This window comes from Lolium perenne, chromosome 2 (genome assembly GCF_019359855.2).
Source record: "Lolium perenne isolate Kyuss_39 chromosome 2, Kyuss_2.0, whole genome shotgun sequence".
In the NCBI taxonomy this organism is placed as follows: Eukaryota; Viridiplantae; Streptophyta; class Magnoliopsida; order Poales; family Poaceae; genus Lolium; species Lolium perenne.
In genome coordinates, this window is record NC_067245.2 from 212,628,085 (window position 1) to 212,654,894 (window position 26,810).

Below are 26,810 nucleotides of genomic sequence, written 5' to 3' on the forward strand. Positions count from 1 at the left end.
AAGAAATTAGACACTAGATGTAGATGTAGTAGTAGTACATACTTCTATAGTACCACTTTGATCTGCACCATACATCCATATCATCTCTTATCGATGCTCTCGACACGGGTTTACTCTGGACACTGAACAACAACGTCCGGCAAAGGACCGCTTCTCCCTCGACTCAAGGTATCCACGGCGACGTCTCTCCGTTCGTCCTTAGGGTTCTTGAAGTGTGCTTCTCTTGCCAGGACATCCACGCAGTCCGCGATTTCCTTCACCTGAGCAACCAAGTCCGCGAGAAGCGACGCGGTGACGGCAACGTGCATCACCTGCAGCATAGCCGCGTTCTCCGCAAGCTCGAGTCTGAGGCCTTCCGCTGCTTTCATGGCCGCGGACACGGCGAGGTTCGCCGGAGGCGGCACGGTCATGGTTTCAGTTGCCGTCTCGAGCTGTCTGAGCGCCTTGGCGGAATGCAAGCTCATTTCGCCGCATGTTTTTCGAACCTTATAGGACAGATCTGGGCTGGCAGCTGCAGGGTACTGGTGATGGACAGGAGACAAGAATCATCGAAGTTGGTTAGTCATTTCGTTCCGTAGTGGGGGAATTTTGTTAAGAGTTATATGTACCTGAGTTTTTGTGGTCGTGATGACATATGAAGCAAGAGCCTCCATGGATGATGCGCATTGCCGACACAGAGTTCCGACCTTCTGGTATTGGCTCCATGGGTGTCGAAATCTGAATTTCCCATGACGAGGCTCCCATTTCGCAAAGGTGCTCTGTGGTTTGGAGAATAGCACTGTAAAAACCTTTTATTTTAATAAGAATCTTTGAATGAACTACATACTAGTACATTTTTTCGCTAAAGATATTCCAACCAGTTTTCGACGAGAGATATAATCATTTGCAAATGACACAGTGGTATAGTTAATTTTCAATGGTTAGCTATTCAAGATTGATTACAAGCAAAGACTCCTACCTGCATTTTGACACGATCTAACTAGAATAAATAAGAAAAAAGTTTAAAATCTCATAAAAAGAAAACAGCCAGACACTACCCCCCCCCCCCCCCTCGAAGTGCTAAATTTGCAAACCCACAACGGCTATCCACTCGGCCTCCTCAAAGCCATCCCACTCGAGCCATTTTTTTCAAGTTTGACTGCATCCCCGCCATCTTATCGTTCTCCTCTAGATTGTAGTCACTGGCCAACCTTCTCCCCCGGCCTATGTTTCCCTATCTCCGACGTTATTCCCACCACCTCGACCAATAGACTAATTAAACTTAAAAAATGTTAAATAGAAAATTAATGGCGTAAGGACTGAATGGCCCATTCCCACAAAAAATAAGGACTGGATGGCCCACGTCCATATTAGGACAAAATTATCTACTGGATAGGCCTTTCATATCATCTAGTTATCAGAAAAACTAAATTTGAAAATGTGAAATTTTTGCAAATATATATAATATAAATCTATACTTAATAATAAAAGCAAAAGGGTTTCTCCCTCGGTCGTCGTCCTAATTAGAATTGCCTCCAAAGTTTGCAGAAATTACCCACTGTGCCATCCATAAGTGCCCTCCGTCGCTGGAGTTTGTGTTCCTTCCGGCCTGGATCGTCCCGATGAGAAAGAAAAAACAACTCCTCCCCGATCACCCAGCTGAACCTCACGTGCGTAGCGTTTGTCCAAAGTCTGCTGCTGCCGAGACGGAGGCGAGCAAGTAGCAGATCGAGCCGTTGAGCGGATGTCCCAGCCGCTGCTCCCCCTCCGCTGTTGAGTTGACCCTGCTTCCCACCAAGATTGGGATCCAGTGAAGATGAAAAGGAGTTCATGCCTCTTTTTTTAGATCGGGTTAATTCGAAGATTTTTTTTCCTGGATCTCCAGCCCTATTTATTCTACTCCCAATCTCCATGGATTGTCCACGTTTCTCCCGATGTCATTTTCTTCCATCGATTCACCATCAGATTCGTCTCGAGGATGATGGCAGAGACCTGGTCGATGGCGCCCGTGAATAGAACGGAGATTCGCGACTTCGCGTCCCCCCGCTGTAGGCCATGGCCACTACTTCGTTGAGAGCTGAATGAATCGAGCTGAATCAATCAGGTGTTGATTGTTAACCGGTGCTCTATACCTGTTTGTTCATATGCTCGTGAGAATTGAATCACTCAGGTGTTGATTTTTTGTAGCTGTAAGCGCAGATTAATGTATTTACTTTGCTGCTCTGGTAGTTAATAATGCAAGCATCCTCTACTGGGAAATTTGGTTAGTAAAATTCAGAAGACGCGCATCCGGCTTAAGAAGCGCAAATGCGTCAAGGTACTCCATTCACTGCTTACGCAGCTCTTCCATTCCCTGGTCTCCACTTTTGGGTATCACGATTTACGGCAAGCGCCCATGTAGATCTTTAGGCCATTTTCAATGGGGCGACGGGGCATCGTGGTCTGGGGCCTACGTGGAGACGCAAACACGACCTAAATATGCGACACGTTTGCGTCTCTGCGGACGCTGGGCGGTCACGTCAAGTGATCGCGTTGGTTGCATTCGGGGCCGATAGGCAGTGACTAAGGTAAGCAAAATAGTTCCAGCCAAAATGTCCGTCTTTACGTCTTTACAAAAATGGTTAGTCGAGTTAACTTAAAACTACAACAACCGTACCTACTCGCCGTCGCGCGGCCTACTACGGTTGGGGTTACTCGCAGTCGCGCAGCCTACTACTGTCCGCCTGAGGGCCCGACACCGTCGTCGGAGCGCGTCGGCCTAACGCACTCCTTGCGTCGCGCAAGCCGCCGATCGGACTCCTCGTCCTGCCGCTTGCGGCGTTTGAGGGCCTCGGCAGATAGGAGTCCAAGTGGAATCTTTTCGCCGTCGCCTCCGCCGCCGCCATGTCGACGTGGTAGCGGGCCCTAGCCGCCACTGCTTCGTCCCTTGTGGCGATGACGTCCTCCAGCTCGCGGTTCTCCCGGTCGACCCGCGTGTGCTCTGGTTCCATCCGCGCGACCGAATCCAGGTCGGAGCACAGGTGCGCCCGACTCATGGCGAGCGCATGGGTTGCAAGCTTCTGCCTCCGCTGCCAGAGCCTGAAGACGATCGGCGTCCCTAGGTAGGCTCTCGAACGACGCGAGCAGAGCCCGCTGCTCGCCGCCGTACAGGATGTGGTCATCCTCGTCGTCGTTGGCGATGTCGTGGATGGCGACATCTGTGGGTGGGACCGCCGGCAACAGAGGACCCGCCGCCATCTCCACTCGCGCCTCGGCGAGCTCCACCCTGGCCTCGGTGAGCTACTCCTGGAGTCCCTCCATGGCCGCCGCCCGGTGCTCACGCTGCCCCGGACGCTCTAGCGTCAGGGTGAACGTGCGCCCTGCCGCCTCTGCCTCTGCAACCTCCGCCTCTGCCGCCTCCCCGTCCAGCTGCTAGGCCTGAAGGGCATCGGCGGCGAGCTGCTCCTCATCGAACGCCTCCATCGCGCGGAGCTCGGCGAGGTCCACATCATCCGGGTAGACTTGGCGGGCAATCTGAACAAGGCGGGCACATGTGCGGTTGTGCTCGGCCATATGGATGGATGCTAGGGTTTAGGTTGAGGTGTGCCTGTCACGCTCGTTGGCGTCCACGATACATAGCCACTGCGGGGGCAGGAAACGACATTCGCGTGTAGTCGTTTCCTGCCCGCGCGAAACGCCGATAAAACGTGCCAATCTGTTGGCCACATGCGGAAACCACCGTCGTCGCGCGGGAACCGGTAATCGCCGGCGGCAGCCTCGACGGGACGTTAAACCGCCATTACCGATCTTGACGGTGTCAGTGCTAAAAAAAAATGCATCCACACTGCTAGGAATACCCCCGACGCAAACAGTCATCACGGTTCGTATGGGTCCGCGAGCCGACACATGCGGTCAATTTGACCGTCTGAAATGCGTAGGCCCGCTGGAGATGCCTGATTCAATATTTATGTGCATGTTTTTGGATCATTCAACTATTTTATTAGGGAAGTACACCCGTTCAAGCTGAGAAGGCATTATTACAATTCAGGTTGCGCACGTTTGACGGTTATATAAAAATTAGATAAAATACATATTGGCACAAAGTGAATAGTTCTTGTGATAATAAAAACATAGCGAACAAATCAGAGTCTTCAAAAGTTTAATCTATAATGCACAGACTTATTTTGAAACCATTTGTGTCATTCGATATATCATATCTTAATAAATTTAAGGATGACACATCCACCATCATGACCAGTATGCGGTATTACAAGTCCGTGCAGTGAGGAGCTTGTAATCTAATTTTTAGTAGGTATGTTTATGCTCCTCATGAATATGAGTAAATGTGAATAAACACACATGATTCACTATAGCTTTTACTAATTTGTTTCTCCCAGTGCAACGCACGGGCATTTTTGCTAGTATATACTATAAAATTGAATAAATACACTATGCAAATATATTTTGTGGTGTATCTATTGATACTCTATTAATTTAGTCATGTAGTACTTGTCTATAAACTGGTTAAACATAGAAAACATTGACTTCTTGACTAAATTTAGAGGCACTGTTTTTGTCAACTATTGAAGTACCCAGTAGTATTACTCTAGTGGGATGTTTGAACTAGTATTAACCAATGTCTAATCTTGATGACATGAGATTACAATAACACAATTAAGGGTGATACCATAAGATCCCGTAAAGTACACTTACCAGAGAGTCCTGGGTGGCCTTCGAGTTTAGAACACTCTTGTATTCTTGAAGGAAGTCTTTTGCTTCCAAATTATCGGTGACTGTGCTTATTCCAAAGCATTCGGATTCCATTCCTGCATGCCGATAAATTATAGAAGAATGAAGTTCAAAGTTTGAATATCCACCGTGGGACACTTGTGCCTTAAACATAACACATAACATAAAAGATATACTACCATAAAAGATATTAACATGGCCTCACAATGTTTCAATTGCTCAAGTTTGCCGAAAGGCACTACACTCAGGGACGAAGCTCCTCTTTGGGCAAGGCAGGGCAGCCGCCCTACCTTGATTTTTGGTAAATGCATTTAAATGCACGTGTTTTTTTCTGAATAATTCGAGTGGTCATACATCGAAAAAGGACTTCGTGTGAAAAAGTTATACTTATTTTAGTGAACACTGCGTAAAACTTATTTCGAACCCAAAAAGAAACTAGGTATTAAAAAAATATAGACTCATTTTCTATATTGAATGTGAATAAGATTGCTTGACTTAATAAGATTTACCATGAACCTTACTATATACAAGATAACATTGAGCTAATTGTTATTCATACAAGGAGAATTGGTGGCTTTAACTTCTTGATATTTGAAAGGCACACCATATTTCCTATGGGGGACATTATCAGCTCAATGAATTAGATTTGCTTTTACCAGTGACGATGGTAAGAACTGAAATGTATTTCCCGGCAACAAAGATCATCAAGACCGAGTTACGCATCGATCGAGGGATATTCAGAAGTTTTGATCGATAGAATTATAGAGAATATGAAAAAACATTGAGATGACATTTTGGTATGTTGGTAGGTTCTACTTATAATCAAATATGTTTATATTTTTATTGTTCTAAGGGATTGTGTTAGAATCATATGTAACATCAATGTCTCATGACTATTTTTGGTCTCTGCATCATTTTCTAAGAATTCGCCGCCCACCTCATATTATTTCCATCTTTCGCCACTGACTACACTGGATTTGTTACATTTGGAGAAGTTGGATCCATCATTACATATGATTACTGAAGAAGGATGGGAGTTACTGTAAAGAAACTGTGGGAGGATAGGGGCAATGACTAATTCTCTGGTGTGCGGCCTGGAAGAATAATCTGTTTCAAGCCATAGAGAAGTGCTATCTATCAGAATGTTGCTTTGTGATCTGATCCTTTTTCTTTTCGAGAGCACAAGTCTCTCGGTTTCTATTTCAGGGCACTAGCCCTGCATCAACTAGCACTAGTGGAAAACAGGGCTTCCGTGGGAGCCTTTTGTCGCGGGCGCGCCTGCACCCGCGACAAATGGCCTGGCCACGTCGCCCCGAAACCATGTGGAGCGCGCGGAGGCTTTTGTCGCGGCCTTTTGTCGCGGGCCGTATTACGACCCGCGACAAAAGGGGTAGGAGCGACGTGGCCACCCCTTTTGTCGCGGGTCGTAATACGGCCCGCGACAAAATGTCCCCGCCCTATATATAGAAGCAGCCAGCCACCCCCCCACCTCATTTTTTCCTTGGTGGTGAAGGTGGAGGTGTATGCTAGCTCATTTTTTCTACATGTGCACAAGAGGTGTTTGATGGAATGCTTGTGAGAGGGATGCCACTTGGTTTATTTGATAAGATTTCTCCTCTTTTTGATCCAAAAAGGTTAGCAACTATTTTCTCGACTATATATATATGCATAGTCCGTACAATACTAATTTTAGCAAGGTGATTGCATCTGATACATATATAATTGTACTTATGATGCAGATGAGTCATCCATGGATGTACGGTAACCGATGTGCTCCCGCTTTCAGAGAGGGCGTGAATTCTTTCCTGCTTGTGGCCGAGGCCAACAAGTCGAAGCAAGGTTTTATGTGCTGTCCATGTCTAAAATGTAAGAACGAGAAGGATTACTCTTGCTCAAGAGATATTAAGAGCCACCTGCTTCGGTTTGGGTTCATGTCCAGTTATAATGTTTGGACCAAGCACGGAGAAGAAGGGGTTATGATGGAAGACGGCGATGAGGAAGAAGATAATGATGAGAAGTATTATCGATCTATGTTCTCTGAATGCTTTGATACCGCAATGGACGACAATGAAGAAGAAGGAGGTGAAGAACAGGCATCAGATGATCCTGTTGATGATGATCTTCGTCGGGCCATTTACGATGCAAGAAGAGACTGTGACACGGATAAGGAGAGGTTGCGGTTCGACAAGATGTTAGAGGACCACCACAAATTGTTGTACCCAGGTTGTGAAGATGGGCATAGAAAGCTGGGTAGCATATTTGAATTGCTGAAATGGAAGGCAGAGGTCGGTGTGACTGACTCGGGATTTGAGAAATTGATGATAATATTAAAGAAGCTGTTTCCAAGAAATAATGAATTGCCCGTCAGTACATATGAAGCAAAGAAGCTTGTCTGCCCTCTAGGATTAGATGTGCGTAAGATACATGCATGCATTAATGATCGTATCCTCTACCGCGGTGAGAAGTACGAGAATTTGAATAAATGCCAGATATGTGGTGCATTGCGGTATAAGATCAGAAAAGATGACCCTGGTGATGTTGAGGGCGAGCCACCCTGGAAGAGGGTTCCTGCGAAGGTGATGTGGTATGCTCCAATAATACCACGGTTGAAACGTTTGTTCAGAAACAAAGAGCATGCCAAGTTGTTGCGATGGCACATGGAAGAACGTAAGAAAGACGCGATGTTGAGGCACCCCGCTGATGGTCGGCGGTGGAGAAACATCGGGAGAGAGTTCCCGGATTTTGCGAGGTGAGGCAAGGAACTTATACTTTGGTCTAAGTACGAGATGGCATGAATCCTTTTGGGGAGCAGAGCTGCAACACAAAGACCTGGCCCGTGACTCTATGTATCTACAACCTTCCTCCTTGGTTGTGCATGAAGCGGAAGTTCATTATGATGCCGGTGCTTATCCAAGGCCCAAAGCAACCGGGCAACGACATTGATGTGTACCTAAGGCCATTAGTCGATGAACTTTTGGAGTTGTGGGCCAAACCAGGTGTACGTGTGTGGGATGAGCACACGGAGCAAGAATTTGACCTACGAGCGTTGCTATTCGTAACCATCAATGATTGGCCTGCTCTCAGTAACATTTCAGGACAGACGAACAAAGGATACAATGCATGCACACACTGTTTAGATGAGACGGAAAGAAAATATTTGGCAAAAAGAATAAAAGTTGTGTACACTTTCAATCGTCGATACCTTCCGAGCAAGAATCCATTAAGGAAAAAAGGCAAGCATTTCTATGGCGAGCAAGACAGCCGTCCGAAGCCTGTCCCCGTAGTGGTGCTGATATATTTGACATGGTCAAGGATTTAAATGTTATCTTTGGAAAGGGTCCAGCGGTCGACCTGTTCGAAAGACGATGACGGACACGCGCCCATGTGGAAGAAGAAATCTATTTTACGGGAGCTAGAATATTGGAAAGTCCTGGAAGTCCGCTCTGCAATCGACGTGATGCACCTGACCAAGAATCTTTGTGTGAATATTCTAGGTTTTCTAGGCGTGTATGGAAAGACAAAAGATACAACAGAAGCACGTGAGGACCAGGAACTTCATAAAGGACGAAACGGCAATCATCCAGGGCAGTTTGTAGGGCCTGCCAGCTATGCTCTTACCAAACAAGAGAAGGAGATCTTTTTTGAAGCCCTATTCAGTATCAAGGTTCCGTCTGGTTTCTCGTCGAATATAAAGGGGATAGTAAATATGAAGGAGAAAAAATTCCAGAACCTGAAGTCCCATGACTGTCACGTGCTTATGACACAATTGCTTCCGATTGCATTGAGGGGACTTCTACCGAGAAAATGTTCGACTAGCCATTGTGAAGATATGTGCATTCCTGAACGCAATTTCTCGAAGGTAATGGATCCGTAAACTTTGTCGGGATTACGGGAAGATGTGGTCCAATGTCTTGTCACTTCGAGTTGTTGTTCCCACCATCTTTCTTCAATATTATGACGCACCTCCTCGTTCACCTAGTTGAAGAGATTAGAATTCTCGGTCCTGTATTTCTACACAATATGTTCCCCTTCGAGAGGTTCATGGGAGTCTTAAAGAAATATGTTCATAACCGAGCTAGGCCGGAAGGAAGTATCTCAAAGGGCTACGGAACTCGAGGAGGTCATTGAGTTTTGTGTTGACTTTCTTCCTGACCTTAAGCCGATTGGTGTTCCTGAATCTCGGTATGAGGGGAGGCTGACTGGAAAAGGCACACTAGGAAGGAAAGCAACGGTGTGGAGGGACAAGATTTCTTTCAATCAAGCGCACTACACAGTTCTATACAATTCCAGCTTGGTGGCTCCGTACATCGAGAAACATAAGAATGTTTTACGAGAAATAAACCCGGGCCAGCCCGAGTCCTTGATTACACGTCAACACATGAATACCTTCGGCTTGGTTGCAAAGACATCTCATTAATGACCCATCTGCGGTGGAGCAGCTGTACTTGTTGGCCAGGTTACCATCTTCAAACATATGTACATTCCAAGGGTACGAGATAAATGGGAATACATTTTACACGATCGACCAAGATAAAAAGAGCACCAACCAAAACAGCGGTGTCCGCTTCGATGCAACAGACGAGAATGGGCAGACCACCACATATTATGGATACATAGAGGAGATATGGGAACTTGACTATGGTCCCACTTTTAAGGTCCCTTTGTTTCGGTGCAAATGGGTGAAGCTCAGCGCTATACATATTGACGATAAGTACGGTATGATAACAGTGGATCCCAACAATCTTGCGTGCACTGGACGAGCCTTTTGTCCTAGCCAGCGAGGTGGCTCAAGTTTTCTACGTGAAGGACATGTCTAGCAAATCAAGAAAAAGAAATCAACAAAAGAATACATCAATCGAGGAGCCAAAGCGCCACATAGTTCTTTCGGGGAAAAGAAACATCGTGGGAGTGGATGACAAGACAGACATGTCAGAAGATTATAATAAGTTTAAAGAAATTCCGCCCTTCACGGTGAAAATTGACCCAAGCATCTTGCTAAATGATGAAGATTCTCCATGGCTACGGCGTAGAAGATCACAACACTAGATGGCGATGTAATAATGTATTCTTCATATATAGTTCCCAAGACAATCTCTACATTTATGTAATAATGAAGATTAAACTGTGCTTGGCTTGTTGATCTGCTTGGCAAGGCGTATCGATGCTCCTTTTATAGGCACGGCACCGCTTCTACTTTGTCTTATTCCTTCGCGCTACATGCTTTATCTCATCGAGCAGTGCGTCCACCCACGCGTCCTTATCCTGCCGACACCTTTAGTCGCGGTTGCAGCCACCAACCGTGACAAAAGGTTACCGACACATCCTTATCCTGCCGACAGCTTTAGTCGCGGTTGCAGCCACCAACCGTGACAAAAGGTTACCGACACATCCTTATTATCCTGCCGACATCTTTAGTCGCGGTTGCAGCCACCAACCGTGACAAAAGGCCCTCCTAGATAAGCCTCCCCGCCTTTTGTCGCGGTTTGAGCCTCCACCCGGGATGAAAGTTTCGCGCGCCACTTCGTTCCCGCCTATTTTCTTCCCGCATTCCCGCCATTTTTCCACTATATATATGTAGGCTTGGACTCTCATATCTGCAAACCTCATCACTCTCTCCCATGGCTTCCATCGTATGTCTAACACCCCGGGAGGCGGAGGCGCTTTGCGCCTCGAACTACCCCTGCCCGCCCGGCTACCGCGTCCCGACCGGCTGGTTGCTGAGCGTCGGAGGCGTACCGGTCCCTCCTATCCCTGTAGGTGTGCCACGCGAGATGGCCATCACGAACCACTACTATTTCGAGCTCACGCCTGAGCAGCGGAGGAATCCCCAGTGGCATCCCGACTACAGCCCGACTTGGGACAGCTTCTTCATCAATCGGCGTGAGAGGGCGGTTGCCAGTACGAGGAGGACGGCCCGCCTCCTTCGAACTTCAACGAGGCCGGCCGTCGGATGTGGTGGCGCGGCCGGACTCTCCAGAGCGTCCTGGCCTATCGTGGCCCCCGCCTGCGCTACCCTCAATCCCAGCCCACGCGTGGTCATCCGCCGAGGTTCGACAACCGCGACCCCGATGCTAGCGACGATGACGTCGGCGACTTTGATGACTACAGTGGCGACGTGTATAGGACTAGGCACGACTATGATTGAATGGCTCCAACATTCGAATCTGGCCATGTATCTTATTTTTCTGTTGAGCTCTGTACTTTAATTTCAGTTCAATCGTAATAAATTTCGTGTCAACCACTTTATTGAACAAAAACAACCGACAACGACTTTATAAACTAAATTTAAACTAATAGAACCGACAACGACTTTATTGAAATTACAATAAAATAGATAAATTACTAGTCTAGTCTCTACTCGTCGTCGGAGGTTGTCTCCGTCCAAAGGTCATCCCACCGAGGGTCGTTTTCGGTCCAAGTTGTATTCGAGTTCTCGAGCTCGAAGGCGGCGACGGCCCGACGGTGGCGCCTGTTGGACCTGCGTTGTGCCCTAAGGTTAGCAAAGAACGCGTCGGGGGACCGCGCCCTCCACTGGCGCATCAACTGCTCGTCGCGCTCGGCGATGGCGATCCGGCGCTGCACCTGGCGATGCCGGTGACGGTCCTCGTCGGTGACGAGGCACGGCGGTGGCGCGAGGAACTCCGCCTCCTCTAGCGATTCAACATCCGGGAAGTTCATGTCGTGCCCTGGCCGCCGAAAGCGCCACGCCGCCGCGTCGTGGCGCGCGCCGCCTCTTCCGGCGTGTTGTACGTGCCGAGGGTGAGGCGGAAGCCACCGGCGCGTATCTCGGCGGTGAACCTACCGCTCGGATGCACTCGAACGCCACGGAAACCGGACGCCCCTCGACGACATGGAGGCATCCCGGAGATGAATGAGTGGAGGCGGTGGCGACGTGTGGTTGCGCCCGCACTCGTCGCTCTATATAGCGCACGCGGGGCATGGCACGTGTCAGCGGTGGCTACACGTCGCACGCCGGCGTCGGCGGGGTGAGGCACGTGTCAGCGGTGGCTACACGTCGCACGCCGGCGTCGGCGGGCGAGGCACGTGTCAGCGGTGGCTAAACGTCGCACGCCGGCGTCGGCGGGGTGAGCCACGTGTCGGCCGGTGGCTAAACGTCGCACGCCGGAGTCGGCGGGGTGAGCCACGTGTCAGCGGTGGCTACACGTCGCACGCCGGCGTCGGCGGGGGGAGCCACGTGTCAGCGGTGGCTAAACGTCGCACGCCGGCATCGGCGGGGTGAGCCACGTGTCAGCGGTGGCTACACGTCGCACGCCGCCGGCGTCGGCGGGCGAGGCACGTGTCAGCATTTATATATGCGAGATGCAAATAGTTCTATGGATGTCATATTCATGTTCATTGGATTTTTCTGATCAATTTTCATATATAACACTTTTCTTTTTGAGTTACCATTTAAAAGTTATTGAAATAATAGTTTTTATTTAAAAAAAACAGAAAAACAAAAAACAGAAAAACAAAAAACAGAAAAACAAAAACGGTCCAGGCCTGATCCGCGTCCAACGGCTCCAGGCCGTTGGATTCAAACGGCCGGAGCCGTTGGATGCGCTTCACGCGGATCGGCCGCCTCCCCCCTCCCCCCCCCTTTTGTCGCGGGTCGAGCCCCGGCCCGCGATAAAGACCCCTTTGTCGCGGGTGGGGGCTTGACCCGCGACAAAAGGGGGGTCTTTTGTCGCGGGTCAAGCCCCCACCCGCGACAAAAGGCCCTAGGTATAAATATCTACCGCCGCGGGCGGAGCCCCCACCCGCGACACCGGAGGCCATTTTCCTTAGCAGAAATCGCGCCGTCAGGCTGCCGAAATCCACCGCCGCCGCCGCCGGCCATCTTCCTCGCCTCCGGCCGCCGCCCCTGCCACTTCTGAGCCGCCTCTTCGCCGCCCCCGCCCTCTGCGCCACCTCCGCCACTGTGGGCCGCCTCTGCGCGCCACCTCGACGAGATCTCCCGCGCGCGCCACCTCCGGCCGCCGCCTCCTCCGGCCGCCGCCTCCTCTGGGACACCCCCGGCCGCCGCCGCCTCTGCGCCACCCTCGAGAAGCAGGTAGCCGCCACCCTCCGCCGCCCCGCGCGGCCGCCGGTGCCGGCCGGCGCCCATGCCCCGGCCTTTTTTCATTAAGTTTTTTAATTAAGTTAGTTAGTTTAGTTTAGTTAGTATTAGTATTTAGTTTTAATTAGTATTAGTTAGTTAGTATTAGTATTAGTATTTAGTTTTAATTAGTATTAGTTAGTTAGTATTAGTATTTAGATTAAATTTAGTATTAGTTAGTTAGTTTAAATTTTTGTAGATAGTTAATTCAAATTTCGTAGTTACTTAATTCAAATTTCGTAGTTACTTAGTTCAAATTTCGTAGATTAAACCGACGCAAACACTCTCGCGAACACCGCTCTCCCTCTCGTGAACAACACTCGCCGACACCCCTCTCCATCTCACGAACACTAGCCGACACCCCTCTCCCTCTCGCGAAAACCATCGACGCCGCAACTCCCCTCTTCTCTCCCTTCTCGCGAACAACACTCGCCGACACCCCTCTCCATCTCGCGAACACTAGCCGACACCCCTCTCCCTCTCGCGAAAACCATCGACGCCGCAACTCCCCTCTTCTCTCCCTTCTCGCGAACAACCGACGCCGACACCCTCTCTCTCTCTCTCTCGCAAACACGCGTCGCCGACACCCTCTCCCTCTCGCAAACACGCGTCGCCGACACCCTCTCCCTCTCGCAAACACGCGTCGCCGACACCCTCTCCCTCTCGCAAACACGTGTCGCCGATTAGGGTTAGGGTTTGGTTTGTGTTTGATTAGGGTTAGGGTTTGGTTTGTGTTTGAACATTTACTTATCGATTTAAATCTTTTGCAGAAACAATGGATCAATTCGAACGGGACTTGGAACAGGAAGACATATTCGCGGACATAATCCGCGATGGTACAGAAGCCGACCGAGCCGGCTCCGGTGATGGAGAAGCCGACGGCTCCGGTCATGGAGAACCCGACGGCTCCGGTCATGGAGAAGCCGACGGCTCCGGTGACGGAGAAGCCGACGGCTCCGGTGACGGAGAAGCCGACGACGGCTCCGGTGACGAGGTATTAATGGAATTCTATATGTACATATGTATTGAGGCATTAGTATAGAGGCATTAATGCAATTCTATATGTATTCTCTTAGGCCTCCGAAGATAAGATAGAGAAACGAGGCCCGGCAAAGAAGTTGACCAAGAAAGACCACTTCACAATTGAAGTTATATCACCGGAAGGCCAACCGGTGGTACCCGAGAATGTCGGAGTGAAGTTCAAAAATCAGTGCGGAGTTGTGGTTAGAGATCGTGTCCCGATCACTGTCAGAGAATGGAACAAGACGAAGAATGTGTCCGAAAATCAGGTTGCCGATAGGTACAAGGACACACTTTTCAGAGACCTGATGGCACATTTCACTTTGCCAGATTTGGGATCGGAGTCTGAGAATGCTAAGCAGCGAGCTAGTGAAGAAATGGGCTCTTAAGAAGATGGGGGAACTTTTCCGGGCGTATAAGAACCGGTTATGGAAAAATTATAAGAAAGACAAGAAGCCTCCATTATTCGAGAACTACCTAGCGAAGCAGGAGCATAACTGGGAAGAATTTGTGAGGTACAAAGAATCGAGAGGAGGCTGTGAACCTCGGCGAAAAACAAGAAGAATGCAAGCGAGAAGAAATATCACCATCATACGGGGCGAGGGGGCTACGGAAGAGCCATGCCTAAGTGGGATGCACAAGAGGCTGAGATGGAGCTGAACGGGATCACTCCAGAACCCACGCGAGAAGGATGGGACATAAGGGCTCGAAATTGGTTCCTCGCGCATGGCTGTGAGTATGACATGAAGACAGGGAACATTGTTGAAAGTGACACCAGGGTTAGGGTACCCAGGCAAAAATGGATTGAAGTGACGACAGATATAAAGGCGGGAAAACTAAAGTTTGCTCCCGATAGAGAGAAAGACTTGCTGACGCTTGTCCTCGGTAATCCTGAGAAGGGAGGACGAACAAGAGGCTTCGGCCCTAGTGTTCCGTGGTCGCTTGGGTTTCCGGCCGACGCGGAGACTTATAGAAGCCGAGCGAGAGCTAAACAACGCCAGCTGGAGGTGCAGAATGACCGGATGGCCGAGTTCCAACGCCGACTTGACCAGCAGCAGCGGGAGCTTCAGCAGCAGCAGCGGGAGATAAATGAACTAAAAGGACAGCGCCCGCCAGATAATACCGCTGAAATATCTCAGCGACGAGACAGCAGCGTGGCCGACTCGGAGGCCCCTCCTACACGGATGATGATAGATGCCGGTCCTGGCGACCCCTTGGATGGAATCAAGGAGACAACACCTTGTGATCTCCATGAGGTGTTCAGGAAGGTTTCTGTTAAGGTGGCGGCCAGCTATGTCTTACCGGCATTTGGACCTGAAGGTGAGCCGACAACATGGCATGGCAATCCGATTCCAGCTGGCTATGCTCGTGTCGGGGTGGATTCAGTTGTCCCGCAGTGGGAGACATTGGAGCTCCATATCCCTGGAGGTGATGGGGGGCTTACACTCGAGAGAGGTGCTTCGGGAGAAATCATTCTCTGGGAAAAGAAGAACATCGAGCTGCCAGGCTGGGTAGCACCGAGTCCCGATCGTCCCCGCAGGTCACCATCACCTCCTCCAGGTGATCGCAGGCCACCATCACCTCCTCCTACGGATCACATGTCGCCACCAGCACCCCGTGGGTACGACGTCGACCACGACATCGGTAGTCCATCTCCATCTCCAGCGCCGCCGCCTCCGCCCACTAAGACTCGGAATGCACCCAGCCGGAAGCGTTTCAAGAGTCCTGTCCCCAAGAGGTCGCCCCTCCCAAAAGTACCAAAGGTTCCTCCCCCCCGTCCTTGGGATCTTACTGTCGAGGAAAATGCGGCCGCTGTTGCGAAACACAACTATGATCATTTCCATAAGCCAAAACCTCCAGCGCCAGAGCCATACACAGAGAAGCAAATAGAATATGCTACTAGTTTTATGAACACACCCTCGCAGTATGAGTTACACGAGAAGAAGGATGACTATACACGCACTCTTGCGAAGGTAATTGACCAAAAAAGGATGAAAAGGCCAAGGAGAAGGACATGGCCGGCACGAGCAAATCATCAGCTAGAAGTGCAGATGAGAAAAGGTCAAGTTCAACAAGTGCACCCCTCAAGGCCAAGCAAACGACAAAAGGCAAAAAGAGAAAGGAAGTTCCCCTCCTCGGTGCTCAGCCCAAACAATCGATCCCAGCACTCAAAGTGTTTAATGTTCCCAAGGTGTACGAGGAACATGGTGGTGATGTCAATATGGAAGAAGCTGCAACTCTAGCGGCTCAATGTGGAGTTACCGTGGAGGAATTGTTTGGTGCCGCAGATGCTGCACTACCCACTCGCTGATATAGCTCCTAAATTTGTCTACGGGGCCGACTTGGTCAGCAGAGAGCAGCTGCATAAACTGCCAACACATATGCGGAATTTGCATCAGTGGTACCTTGATGCATGCAAGGAGAAAAAATGTACATCGTGGCGAGTATACCATGGGAATATTACTACCGAAACGAGGAGATCCATATTGAGATGAATGAACTCTGGCAGTTATTCAATCTAGAAGCCCTCGACAAATCTCTCATGAGTTGCTATTGCTTGTAAGTTGTTAACTACATATAAGTTCATTTTCATTCAGTTCATGTTCGTTTTCATTGCATATATATACTCATTATATCTTATGGGTTCTCTTTTGCAGATGAAGATCAGTGAGTGCAAAAGTAATAATATTATCAATGTTGGGTTTGTTGACCCAGATAAAATACATGTTGAAACGGTGAAGCATAAACGCGAAGAAACGGGGGGAAACCTACTAAGGTTTTTGGGGCAGCAATATTTCTGTGATTCAATATTGTTTCCTTACAACTACGAGTGAGAGTCTTAATGATCTTTTATGCACATTCAATTTTTCTTACTCGATGTTAAGTGTAATTCCTGACGTATATGCATAACATGTGCAGCTTCCACTGGATTCTACTAGACATTCAACCTGATAAGGGAATAGTTGAAGTAAGAGACCCACCGAGTAGAGGCCCGGACGGGTTCCAGGACTTGCGAAGTTGCTCCAAGTGTAATTTCCTTCATCGCCGCGCTTTATCTTTCGTGAGATATCAATTAATTATCCACTCATTCAATCATTCTTTTGCCTGGCAGGGCTTGGCAAGCTGTGAAGAATGTTCATAAGGACATTACCTTTGCAAAGAAGCTAACATTTACTCCTGTAGCGTGCCCCCAGCAGCCACAAGGGACGAATCTATGTGGATACTACGTTTGCGAGTCCATTCGCATGTTAACCACTGAGAAGCAGAACAGAAATAAATTCGACGTAAGCAATAACATTCACAACTTTATTTATTATCATCAATATTTCGTTATCAAGACTGATATAGTCATACTCATCTCATTTTCGTATATAGGTCGACTTCATGCGGGACAGACTCCAACCAAAGGAACACGCACTAGGAATCGCGGAGGAAGTGGCGGGACTTTTGGTTAGAGAAGTAATAAACAACAAAGGCTTGTTTAGTCCAGATAGTTGTTCTACCTCCAAATAGACGGTCGTTAGTACCGTTTGTCGATCGTGAGCTCCATGTATATATGTAGGGAACCTACGAATATGTGTAAGGGGAATCGACTTCTGCTTCCAATATTTGTTTGATCGATCTATATATATATATAATGAATGAATGTGTACAACTTCTAGTAGCGTACAAATATATGCAACTTTCATTTTCGAACGAAAAAAATGAAATAACAGGCGGTCGGTGGCGGGGGGAGGGAGGGGTGCTGCACCCCTCAAACCCTAAAGCAGAAGCGTTGTGCGCGCGCCACGTAGAAGGCCTTTTGTCGCGGGTGGTAATACCGCCCGCGACAAAAGGGCCTGTGCCCTGCGCGCCCCGCGGCTGCCACGTGGTGGACCTTATGTCGCGGGTCGTAAGTGACCCGGGATAAAAGGCCACCCTTTTATCGCGCCTTGCTTGTCGCGGCTGGCCGCCCGCGACAAAAGGCCCTAACCACCCGGATCAAAAGGCCTGTTTTCCACTAGTGTAGAATGTTAAACAAATTTAGGACTTGACACTAACGTAAGTACCTTCGAAGAACTGAGCCAGTTTGTCGAGGTTGCCTACGGTGAGCTTGTGGACGCCCTCGCCGGCCCAGACGGGGAAGACGAAGACGGTGGTAAGGAGGCAGATGACGACACCGACGATGATTGTATAGAAGCGATCATGCGCGAGCTGGATGAGCTGCTCGACGCGGTAGCTGGACACGGCCACCAGGCTGAAGGTGAGTATGAAGATAGTCACGCCATAGTCATACTTGGCCTTGATCTCCGGGATGAACCGCAAGAACGTTGCCGCCGATGCTGCATTATTGCCAGCAGCACATATGCAAATGCCGTACTTTAGGCAACTTGTTTCTGATTCTGATACCGTTGAGAAGAGTCTAATAAAAAGGGTACTGAACAAACAAGTGAACATGCATATGCTTAGCGTACCTATGATGAAGACGAACACTGTGAGCGATATGGGTTCTCCCTGTACACCAAAGCGTTCAGCTAATTCGGCTAGCTGATGTGCTCCGACGGCGATGCAGGCGGCTACCAGGGTGGCGAAACCTCTGTTCAAACCTTTGCTCAGCGTGGCTCCTGTTACAGGAAAGGAAATACTTTCGTACGCACGTTTCAGATGACGGACATTCTACATTGTGCGTATGACAAAATCATGCTCGTACACGTTCGTACCGACGGTGTACTCCATGACGACGACGACGGTAAGCACGGCCCACATGGTTGATTCCCCTAGTCCGTTGAAGAGCGGCGTGACGAAGTAGACGACGGACACCAGCGCGAGCGCCAGGCCGACCTTGAGCGAGTGGGTCACTCGCCGCGGGTCCTCCCTGGCGATCTCGCGCACCTTCCTGGCGAACCCGGCGGCGCCACGCCCGAGCCTGGCGAGGAGCGAGTGGAGCAGCAGACCGCAGCTGGCGATGGCGCCGACCATCTCGTCTCCATTGCTCTCTCTGTTGTTGTCAAGATCCATGGCAGAACTAACCAATGGTGGGTGGCTAGAATGTCCTGGCTCTGCTCAGGTAGGATCGATGCTGCCAATTAAGTAGTAGCGCCAGGTTTGTAGCCTAGTACGTCCGTGTCTTCCTTGTGAAGCAATGTGCATGGCAGACAAACATATGGAGCAAAAGTAGGCGCGCGCACACCTTCCTAATCCATCAGCCGCACCGTCCGAACACCGCGACGCTACGGCCTACGGGGGCACGAAGAGCCGGCCTCTCCCCCCGCGCGGCGGGCCTGCGCTGGATACGACCTCTCTCCGTGCTCGCCTCCGCCGGACCCGACTGCCTCGGGCGACACCGCCGCCAGGTCCTGCCTCGATCGATCGCCCGACCATCCGTACGGTCTCCCTTTCCTGGATGCATGGGCAGCATGGCGCGTGGCATGGATCCCATGTGCCGCGAGGAAATTGCACAAATCACCACCTTTTGTTGTCTTTGTTGCGCAAAACACCACCTTTACATATTTGTTGCAGAGATCACCACCTTTTGATGTAATGTGTGCTGGAATTTAGGGCATTTAGCCTTTGGCTATGGCCCATTATCAAATTCTGAAACTCACATGGCCCATTCCAAAATCAGTGGCAGCACTAGTGGAGGCTAAAGTTTAGTCCCACATTGCTAGTTGGGAAAGAGTTGGAGTGCTATATAAGGTGGGCTGTTCTAGTCCTAGTAAGTGAGTGAGAAGAGAGAGAGCCCTCGCGCACTCCTCCTCCTCCGCCTCCCGCCTCGCCTCGACACGACGCGCCGCGCCGCGGGTATCTCGCCGAGCTGAGCTTCTCTTTTTGCTATTTGGGAAATTAATTGTGTAATCAATTTTGAGTCATTAACGGACGCGTTACTCAGCCGTTTTGCCTTCCGGTTTTTCTGGATCGTGGCTGTGCTAACTCGGACGTGGGCTGCGCCCCACGACCTTCCCGAACCGCACTACATAAGGCTCTGCGCAACCCTAGCCGCAAGTCTAGACGCATACGCGACTACCTGTTTCCAGTTCTTTGCGCCGCCGCCTTTGTCTTCCTCATCCCGTCCGTCGGCGTGCACCGACTGCCGGGACAGTAGGCCTCCGGAACCCTGCCTCTCGTGAACCTGTACGGGTGAGGGGCAATCAGGTTTTTGGGGAGCGCTCCGGCGCGACTACTGGCATCACGGCGTCGTCATCGGACGACGAGTTCCTCCACAACGACAACTTCTTCCCGGATCTCAGCAACTTCTTCGACAACCTCAACATAGGCGACAACGACGCTGCTGCGAAGTATGTGATCTTGTCGTTTCTCTTTCAGTCTCTGTTAGAGTTTCTTCTTCTAGTTTCTGTTGTAGATGCGATCAGTTTGTCTTTTTTTCATGTGATCTATTCATCTACCTTACTAGTCTGCATGATTAGTTTATTTGTTATTTTCGTAGTCATGATTTATCAATTACTCGTACGGATTATTTCATATGGATATTTGCTTATATTTCCAACAATCCAAAAACCTGATTTTAGGCAAATCAATTCAAGCAGCGTTGCTGCCGCTACTCGACCTCCCCTCTTTGATGGTATGCATTACAAGAGGTGGCGCACAAAGGCAGTTCTATGGTTTACAAACCTAGGCTATTTTAGCGCCACAGATGCTAGACCCGAGGGGCCTCTCTCTGCAGAGGAGCAGGAAAAGTTTGAGAAGGTCGATACCATGTTTAAGGCGGCCTTGTTCAGCATTCTTGGGGACAACATTGTTGACCCGTACATGGCTTTCGACCATGGTAAAGATGCGTGGGATGCGCTCGAGGCCAAATTTGGGGTCTCGGACGCTGGCACTGAATTGTATGTCATGGATCAATACTATGACTACAGGATGACTGATGAGCACTCCGTGGTTGAGCAGGCTCATGAGATTCAGTCACTTGCCAAAGAACTCGAGCAGTTTAAGTGTACCTTACCGGACAAATTTGTGGCCGGTGGCATTATTGCCAAGCTTCCTCCTTCGTGGAGGAACTTTGCTACTTCTCTGAAACATAAGAGACAAGAGTTTTCCGTTTCGGATCTCATTGGCTCGCTTCATGTGGAAGAGAAGGCGAGAGCAAAGGACACACGCGCTCGTAGTTTTGAGGGAGGTTCGAGTGCCAATGTGGTACAGAAGAAAAACTTCCAATCTCACAAGTCTAAGAATAAGAACAATGAAAAAGGCAAGTTTGACGAGAAGAACAAAGCCTCTAACTCAACCAACTTCAAGAGGAAGACTCCTTATAAGAAGAAAGGGAACTGACATGTTTGTGGCGCTCCTGGACATTGGGCTCCTGATTGCCCAGAACGCCATGATCGGCGTGGGAACAGCGGCAAGTCCGCAAATGTTGTTATTGGTGTTGATACTGAGATGAAGGACGTTGGGTACGGTATTTCTCCTACTGTCCTTTCAGTATGTAATTCTCCTGATTGGTGGATAGACACCGGAGCCAATACACATGTATGTTCTGATGTCTCTATGTTTTCTTCTTATCAGGTCGCAAGGACTTGCTCCGTGCTGATGGGAAACGGCTCACGTGCTTCTGTTCGTGGTGTTGGTACGGTGGATCTGAAGTTTACTTCGGGAAAGACCATTCAGCTGAAGAATGTGCAGCACGTTCCCTCCATTAATAAGAATCTCGTTAGCGGATCGCTTTTATGTCGAGATGGTTTTAAGTTGGTTTTTGAGTCCAATAAAGTTGTAATTTCCAAGTGTGGACAATTTGTTGGAAAGGGTTATGTGTGCGAAGGCTTGTTCCGCTTATCTCTGTCAGACATATGCACTCAAATTATTAATCATGTTTGCAACGATAGTAAGTCCGACATTTGGCATTCACGACTTTGTCATATTAATTTTGGGTGCATGACGCGGCTGGCGAATATGAATATAATTCCGAAATTTTCTATTGTCAAGAAATCCAAGTGCCAAGTATGTGTGCAAGCTAAGCAACCACGTAAGTCTCACAAGACTGCGGAGGCAAGAGACTTGGCACCGCTGGAACTTATACATTCGGATCTTTGTGAAATGAATGGTGAATTGACAAAAGGAGGAAAAAGATACTTCATGACTTTAATTGATGACTCTACTCGATATTGTTATGTGTACCTCCTGAAATCTAAAGATGAAGCTATTAATTACTTCAAAATCTTTAAAGCTGAAGCAGAAAATCAACTTGATCGAAAGATCAAGCGGCTAAGGTCTGACCGTGGTGGAGAGTATTTTTCCAACGAGTTTGATTCTTTTTGTGCGGAACATGGTATTATCCATGAAAGGACGCCTCCCTACTCACCTCAGTCAAATGGGGTGGCCGAAAGAAAGAACCGTACTCTAACTGATTTGGTTAACGCCATGTTAGATACATCGGGTCTATCCAAGGCATGGTGGGGGGAGGCGATATTGACTGCATGTCATGTCCTAAACCGTGTCCCCATGATGTCTACGGGTTCTTCTATTCTTGTAGACAGTGTTGGGCCTCCAAGAGCAGAGGTTTGTAGAACAGCAGCAAGTTTCCCTTAAGTGGATCACCCAAGGTTTATCGAACTCAGGGAGGAAGAGGTCAAAGATATCCCTCTCAAGCAACCCTGCAACCACAATACAAGAAGTCTCTTGTGTCCCCAACACACCCAATACACTTGTCAGATGTATAGGTGCACTAGTTCGGCGAAGAGATAGTGAAATACAGGTGGTATGAATATATATGAGCAGCAGTAACAGCGCCAGAAAATACTTGATGCTACAACTGGCGTGTGGTTGATGGTGGTAATATTGCAGGCAGTACAGATGCAGTAGAACAGTAAACAAGCAGTGATAGCAGTATTTGGAAACAAGGCCTAGGGATTATACTTTCACTAGTGGACACTCTTAACATTGATCACATAATAAAACCACTCTACACTCTGTTGTTGGATGATGAACACCACTAATTGTGTAGGATTACACGAACCCTCAATGCCGGAGTTAACAAGCTCCACAACATTCGATATTCATATTTAAATAACCTTAGAGTGCATGATAGATTAATAGTGATACAAAACACATTGTAATCATAAAGGGATATAAATAAGCACTTCACTATGCTATTCATAACAGTGAATAAGTATTCTGTGAAATATAGCCTAAGAGACCCACACGGTGCACACACTGTCACCTTTACACACGTGGGACAAGGAGTCTCCGGAGATCACATAAGTAAAATCCACTTGACTAGCATAATGACATCTAGATTACAAGCATCATCATATGAATCTCAATCATGTAAGGCAGCTCATGAGATTATTGTATTGAAGTACATAGGAGAGAGATGAACCACATAGCTACCGGTACAGCCCTTAGCCTCGATGGAGAACTACTCCCTCCTCATGGGAGATAGTAGCGGTGATGAAGATGGCGGTGGTGTCGATGGAGAAGCCTTCCGGGTGCACTTCCCCGTCCCGGCGGCGTGCCGGAACAGAGACTCCTGTCCCCCAGATCTTGGCTTCGCGATGGCGGTGGCTCTGGAAGGTTTCTCGTACCGTGGCTTTTCCGTATCGAAGATTTAGGTCAGGGACCTTTATATAGGCGAAGAGGCGGAGTCGGAGGGCTGACGAGGCGACGACACAATAGGGGGGCGCGGCCCACCCCCTGGCCGCGCCAGCCTATCATCTGGGGCCCACAGGGATCCCCTCTGGCGGCTCTCGGGTGTTCTGGAAGCTTCGTGGGATTTTAAGATTCTGGGCGTTGATTTCGTCCAATTCCGAGAATATTTCCTTACTAGGATTTCTGAAACCAAAAATAGCAGAAAATAGGAACTGACACTTCGGCATCTCGTCAATAGGTTAGTTCCGGAAAACGCATAAAATCATCATAAAGTGTGAACAAAACATGTAGGTAATGTCATAAAACAAGCATGGAACATAAGAAATTATCGATACGTCGGAGACATATCAGCATCCCCAAGCTTAGTTCCTACTCGTCCTCGAGTAGGTAAACGATAACAAAGATAATTTCTGAAGTGACATGCTACCAACATGATCTTAATCATACTATTGTAAAGCATATGAGATGAATGCAGCGATTGAAAGCAATGGTAAAGACAATGAGTAAACAATTGAATCATATAGCAAAGACTTTTCATGAATAGTACTTTCAAGACAAACATCAATAAGTCTTGCATAAGAGTTAACTCATAAAGCAATAAATTCTAAGTAAAGGCATTGAAGCAACACAAAGGAAGATTAAGTTTCAGCGGTTGCTTTCAACTTGTAACATGTATATCTCGTGGATATTGCCAACATAGAGTAATATAACAAGCGCAATAAGCAAGTATGTAAGAATCAATGCACAGTTAACACAAGTGTTTGCCTCTAAGATAGAAAGAAGTAGGTGAATTGACTCAACATAAAAGTAGAAGAAAGGCCCTTCGCAGAGGGAAGCATCGATTGCTATATTTGTGCTAGAGCTTTTATTTTGAAAACATAAAGAGAGCATAAAAGTAAAGTTTTGAGAGGTGTTTGTTGTTGTCAACGAATGGTAGTGGGCACTCTAACCCCCTTGCCAGACAAACCTTCAAAGAGCGGCTCCCATGAAACATTTTTATTTTTGGGTGGCACTCCTTCCAACCTTTACTTTCACAAACCATGGCTAACCAAATCCTCGGGTGCCTGCCAACAATCTCATACCATGAAGGAGTGCCTTTTTATTTTAGTTTTATTTAGATGACACTCCTCCCCACCTTTGCTTTCTCAAGCCATGGCTAACCGAATCCTCGGGTGCCGTCCAACAATCACATACCATGGAGGAGTGTCAATTTTTTTTGTAAAATTATGAAAGTTAATTAATTGGGACTGGGAATCCCATTGCCATCTCTTTTTGCAAAATTATTGGATAAGCGGATGAAGCCACTAGTCCGTTGGTGAAAGTTGCCCAACAAGATTGAAAGATAAACACCACATACTTCCTCATGAGCTATAAAACATTGACACAAATCAGAGGTAATAACTTTTGAAGTGTTTAAAGATAGCACTCAAGCAATTTACTTTGGAATGGCAGAAAATACCATGTAGTAGGTAGGTATGGTGGACACAAATGGCATAGTTATTGGCTCAAGGATTTGGATGCACGAGAAGTATTCCCTCTCAATACAAGGCTTAGGCTAGCAAGGTTGTTTGAAGCAAACACAAGTGTGAACTAGTACAGCAAAATTTACATAAAAACATATTGCAAGCATTATAAGACTCTACACTGTCTTCCTTGTTGTTCAAACACCTTTACCAGAAAATATCTAGACCTTAGAGAGACCAATCATGGAAACCAAATTTTAGCAAGCTCTATGTATTTCTTCACTAATAGGTGCAAAGAATATGATGCAAGAGCTTAAACATGATCCATATGAGCACAACAATTGCCAAGTATCAAATTATTCAAGACATCATACCATTTACCATATGTAGCATTTTCTGTTTCCAACCATATAACAATTAACGAAGCAGTTTCAACCTTCGCCATGAAAATTAAAAGCTAAGAACACATGTGTTCATATGAACCAGCGAAGCGTGTCTCTCTCCCACACAAGCATTTATTCAAACAAAAACAAAAACAAAAACATACAGACACTCCAAGTAAAGCACATAAGATGTGACCGAATAAAAATATAGTTTCAAGAGAAGTGACCTGATAGTTTTGTCGATGAAGAAGGGGATGCCTTGGGCATCCCCAAGCTTAGATGCTTGACTCTTCTTGAAATATGCAGGGATGAACCACCGGGGCATCCCCAAGCTTAGAGCTTTCACTCTTCTTGATCATATTGTATCATCCTCCTCTCTTGATCCTTGAAAACTTCCTCCACACCAAACTCAAAACAACTCATTAGAGGGTTAGTGCACAATCAAAATTCACATGTTCAGAGGTGACATAATCATTCTTAACACTTCTGGACATTGCACAAAGCTACTGAAAGTTAATGGAATAGAAAAATCCATCAAGCATAGCAAAACAGGCAATGCGAAATAAAAGGCAGAATCTGTCAAAACGAACAGTCCGTAAAGACGAATTTCTAAGAGGCACCAGACTTGCTCAAATGAAAATGCTCAAATTGAATGAAAGTTGCGTACATATCTGAGGATCACTCACGTAAATTGGTATAATTTTCTGAGTTACCTACAGAGAATTAGGCCCAGATTCGTGACAGCAAGAAATCTGTTTCTGCGCAGTAATCCAAATCTAGTATGAACCTTGCTATCAAAGACTTTACTTGGCACAACAATGCAACAAAACTATGATAAGGAGATGTTGCTACAGTAGTAACAACTTCCAAGACACAAATATAAAACAAAATTACTGTAGTAAAATAAACACATGGGTTATCTCCCAAGAAGTTCTTTCTTTATAGCCATTAAGATGGGCTCAGCAGTTTTAATGATGCACTCACAAGAAATAGTATTTGAAGCAAAAGAGAGCATCAAGAAGCAAATTCAAAACACATTCAAGTCTAACATGCTTCCTATGCATAGGAATCTTGTAAATAAACAAGTTCATGAAGAGCAAAGTAACAAGCATAGGAAGATAGAACAAGTGTAGCTTCAAAAATTTCAGCACATAGAGAGGTGTTTTAGTAACATGAAAATTTCTACAACCATATTTTCCTCTCTAATAATAATGTCCAGTAGCATCATGAGCAAACTCAACAATATAACTATCACATAAAGCATTCTTATCATGAGTCTCATGCATAAAATTATTACTCTCCACATAAGCATAATCAATTTTATTAGTTGTAGTGGGAGCAAATTCAACAAAGTAGCTATCATTATTATTCTCATCATCAAATATAGGAGGCATATTGTAATCATAATCAAATTTATCCTCCATAACAGGCGGTACCAAAAGACTACTATCATTATAATCATCATAAATAGGAGGCAAAGTATCATCAAAGTAAATTTTCTCCTCAATGCTTGGGGGACTAAAAAGATCATGCTCATCAAAACCAGCTTCCCCAAGCTTA

The 26,810-nt window shown here is 47.5% G+C and overlaps 1 protein-coding gene across 1 annotated transcript; it reads right to left on the bottom strand.

Annotated features, from left to right (window-relative positions):
* Positions 1-34: 34 nt before the first annotated feature.
* LOC127334780 (aluminum-activated malate transporter 1) lies at positions 35-18,950 on the bottom strand. Its single transcript, XM_051361314.2, has 6 exons — positions 18,526-18,950; positions 18,280-18,429; positions 17,875-18,147; positions 4,672-4,784; positions 609-758; positions 35-521 (listed from the first exon to the last, which is right to left on the bottom strand). The coding sequence occupies exons 1-6, from the start codon at positions 18,821-18,823 to the stop codon at positions 111-113; spliced, it is 1,395 nt and encodes a 464-aa protein (XP_051217274.1). The 5' UTR covers positions 18,824-18,950; the 3' UTR covers positions 35-110.
* Positions 18,951-26,810: the final 7,860 nt, after the last annotated feature.

Coding starts and splice junctions, on each gene's coding strand:
- LOC127334780 (XM_051361314.2), bottom strand. CDS start 18,823: ATGGATCTTGACAACAACAGAGAGAGCAATGGAGACGAGATGGTCGGC. Junction 18,430..18,525: donor CGTCATGGAGTACACCGTCG/GTACGAACGTGT, acceptor TTCCTGTAACAG/GAGCCACGCTGAGCAAAGGT. Junction 522..608: donor TCACGACCACAAAAACTCAG/GTACATATAACT, acceptor GTCCATCACCAG/TACCCTGCAGCTGCCAGCCC.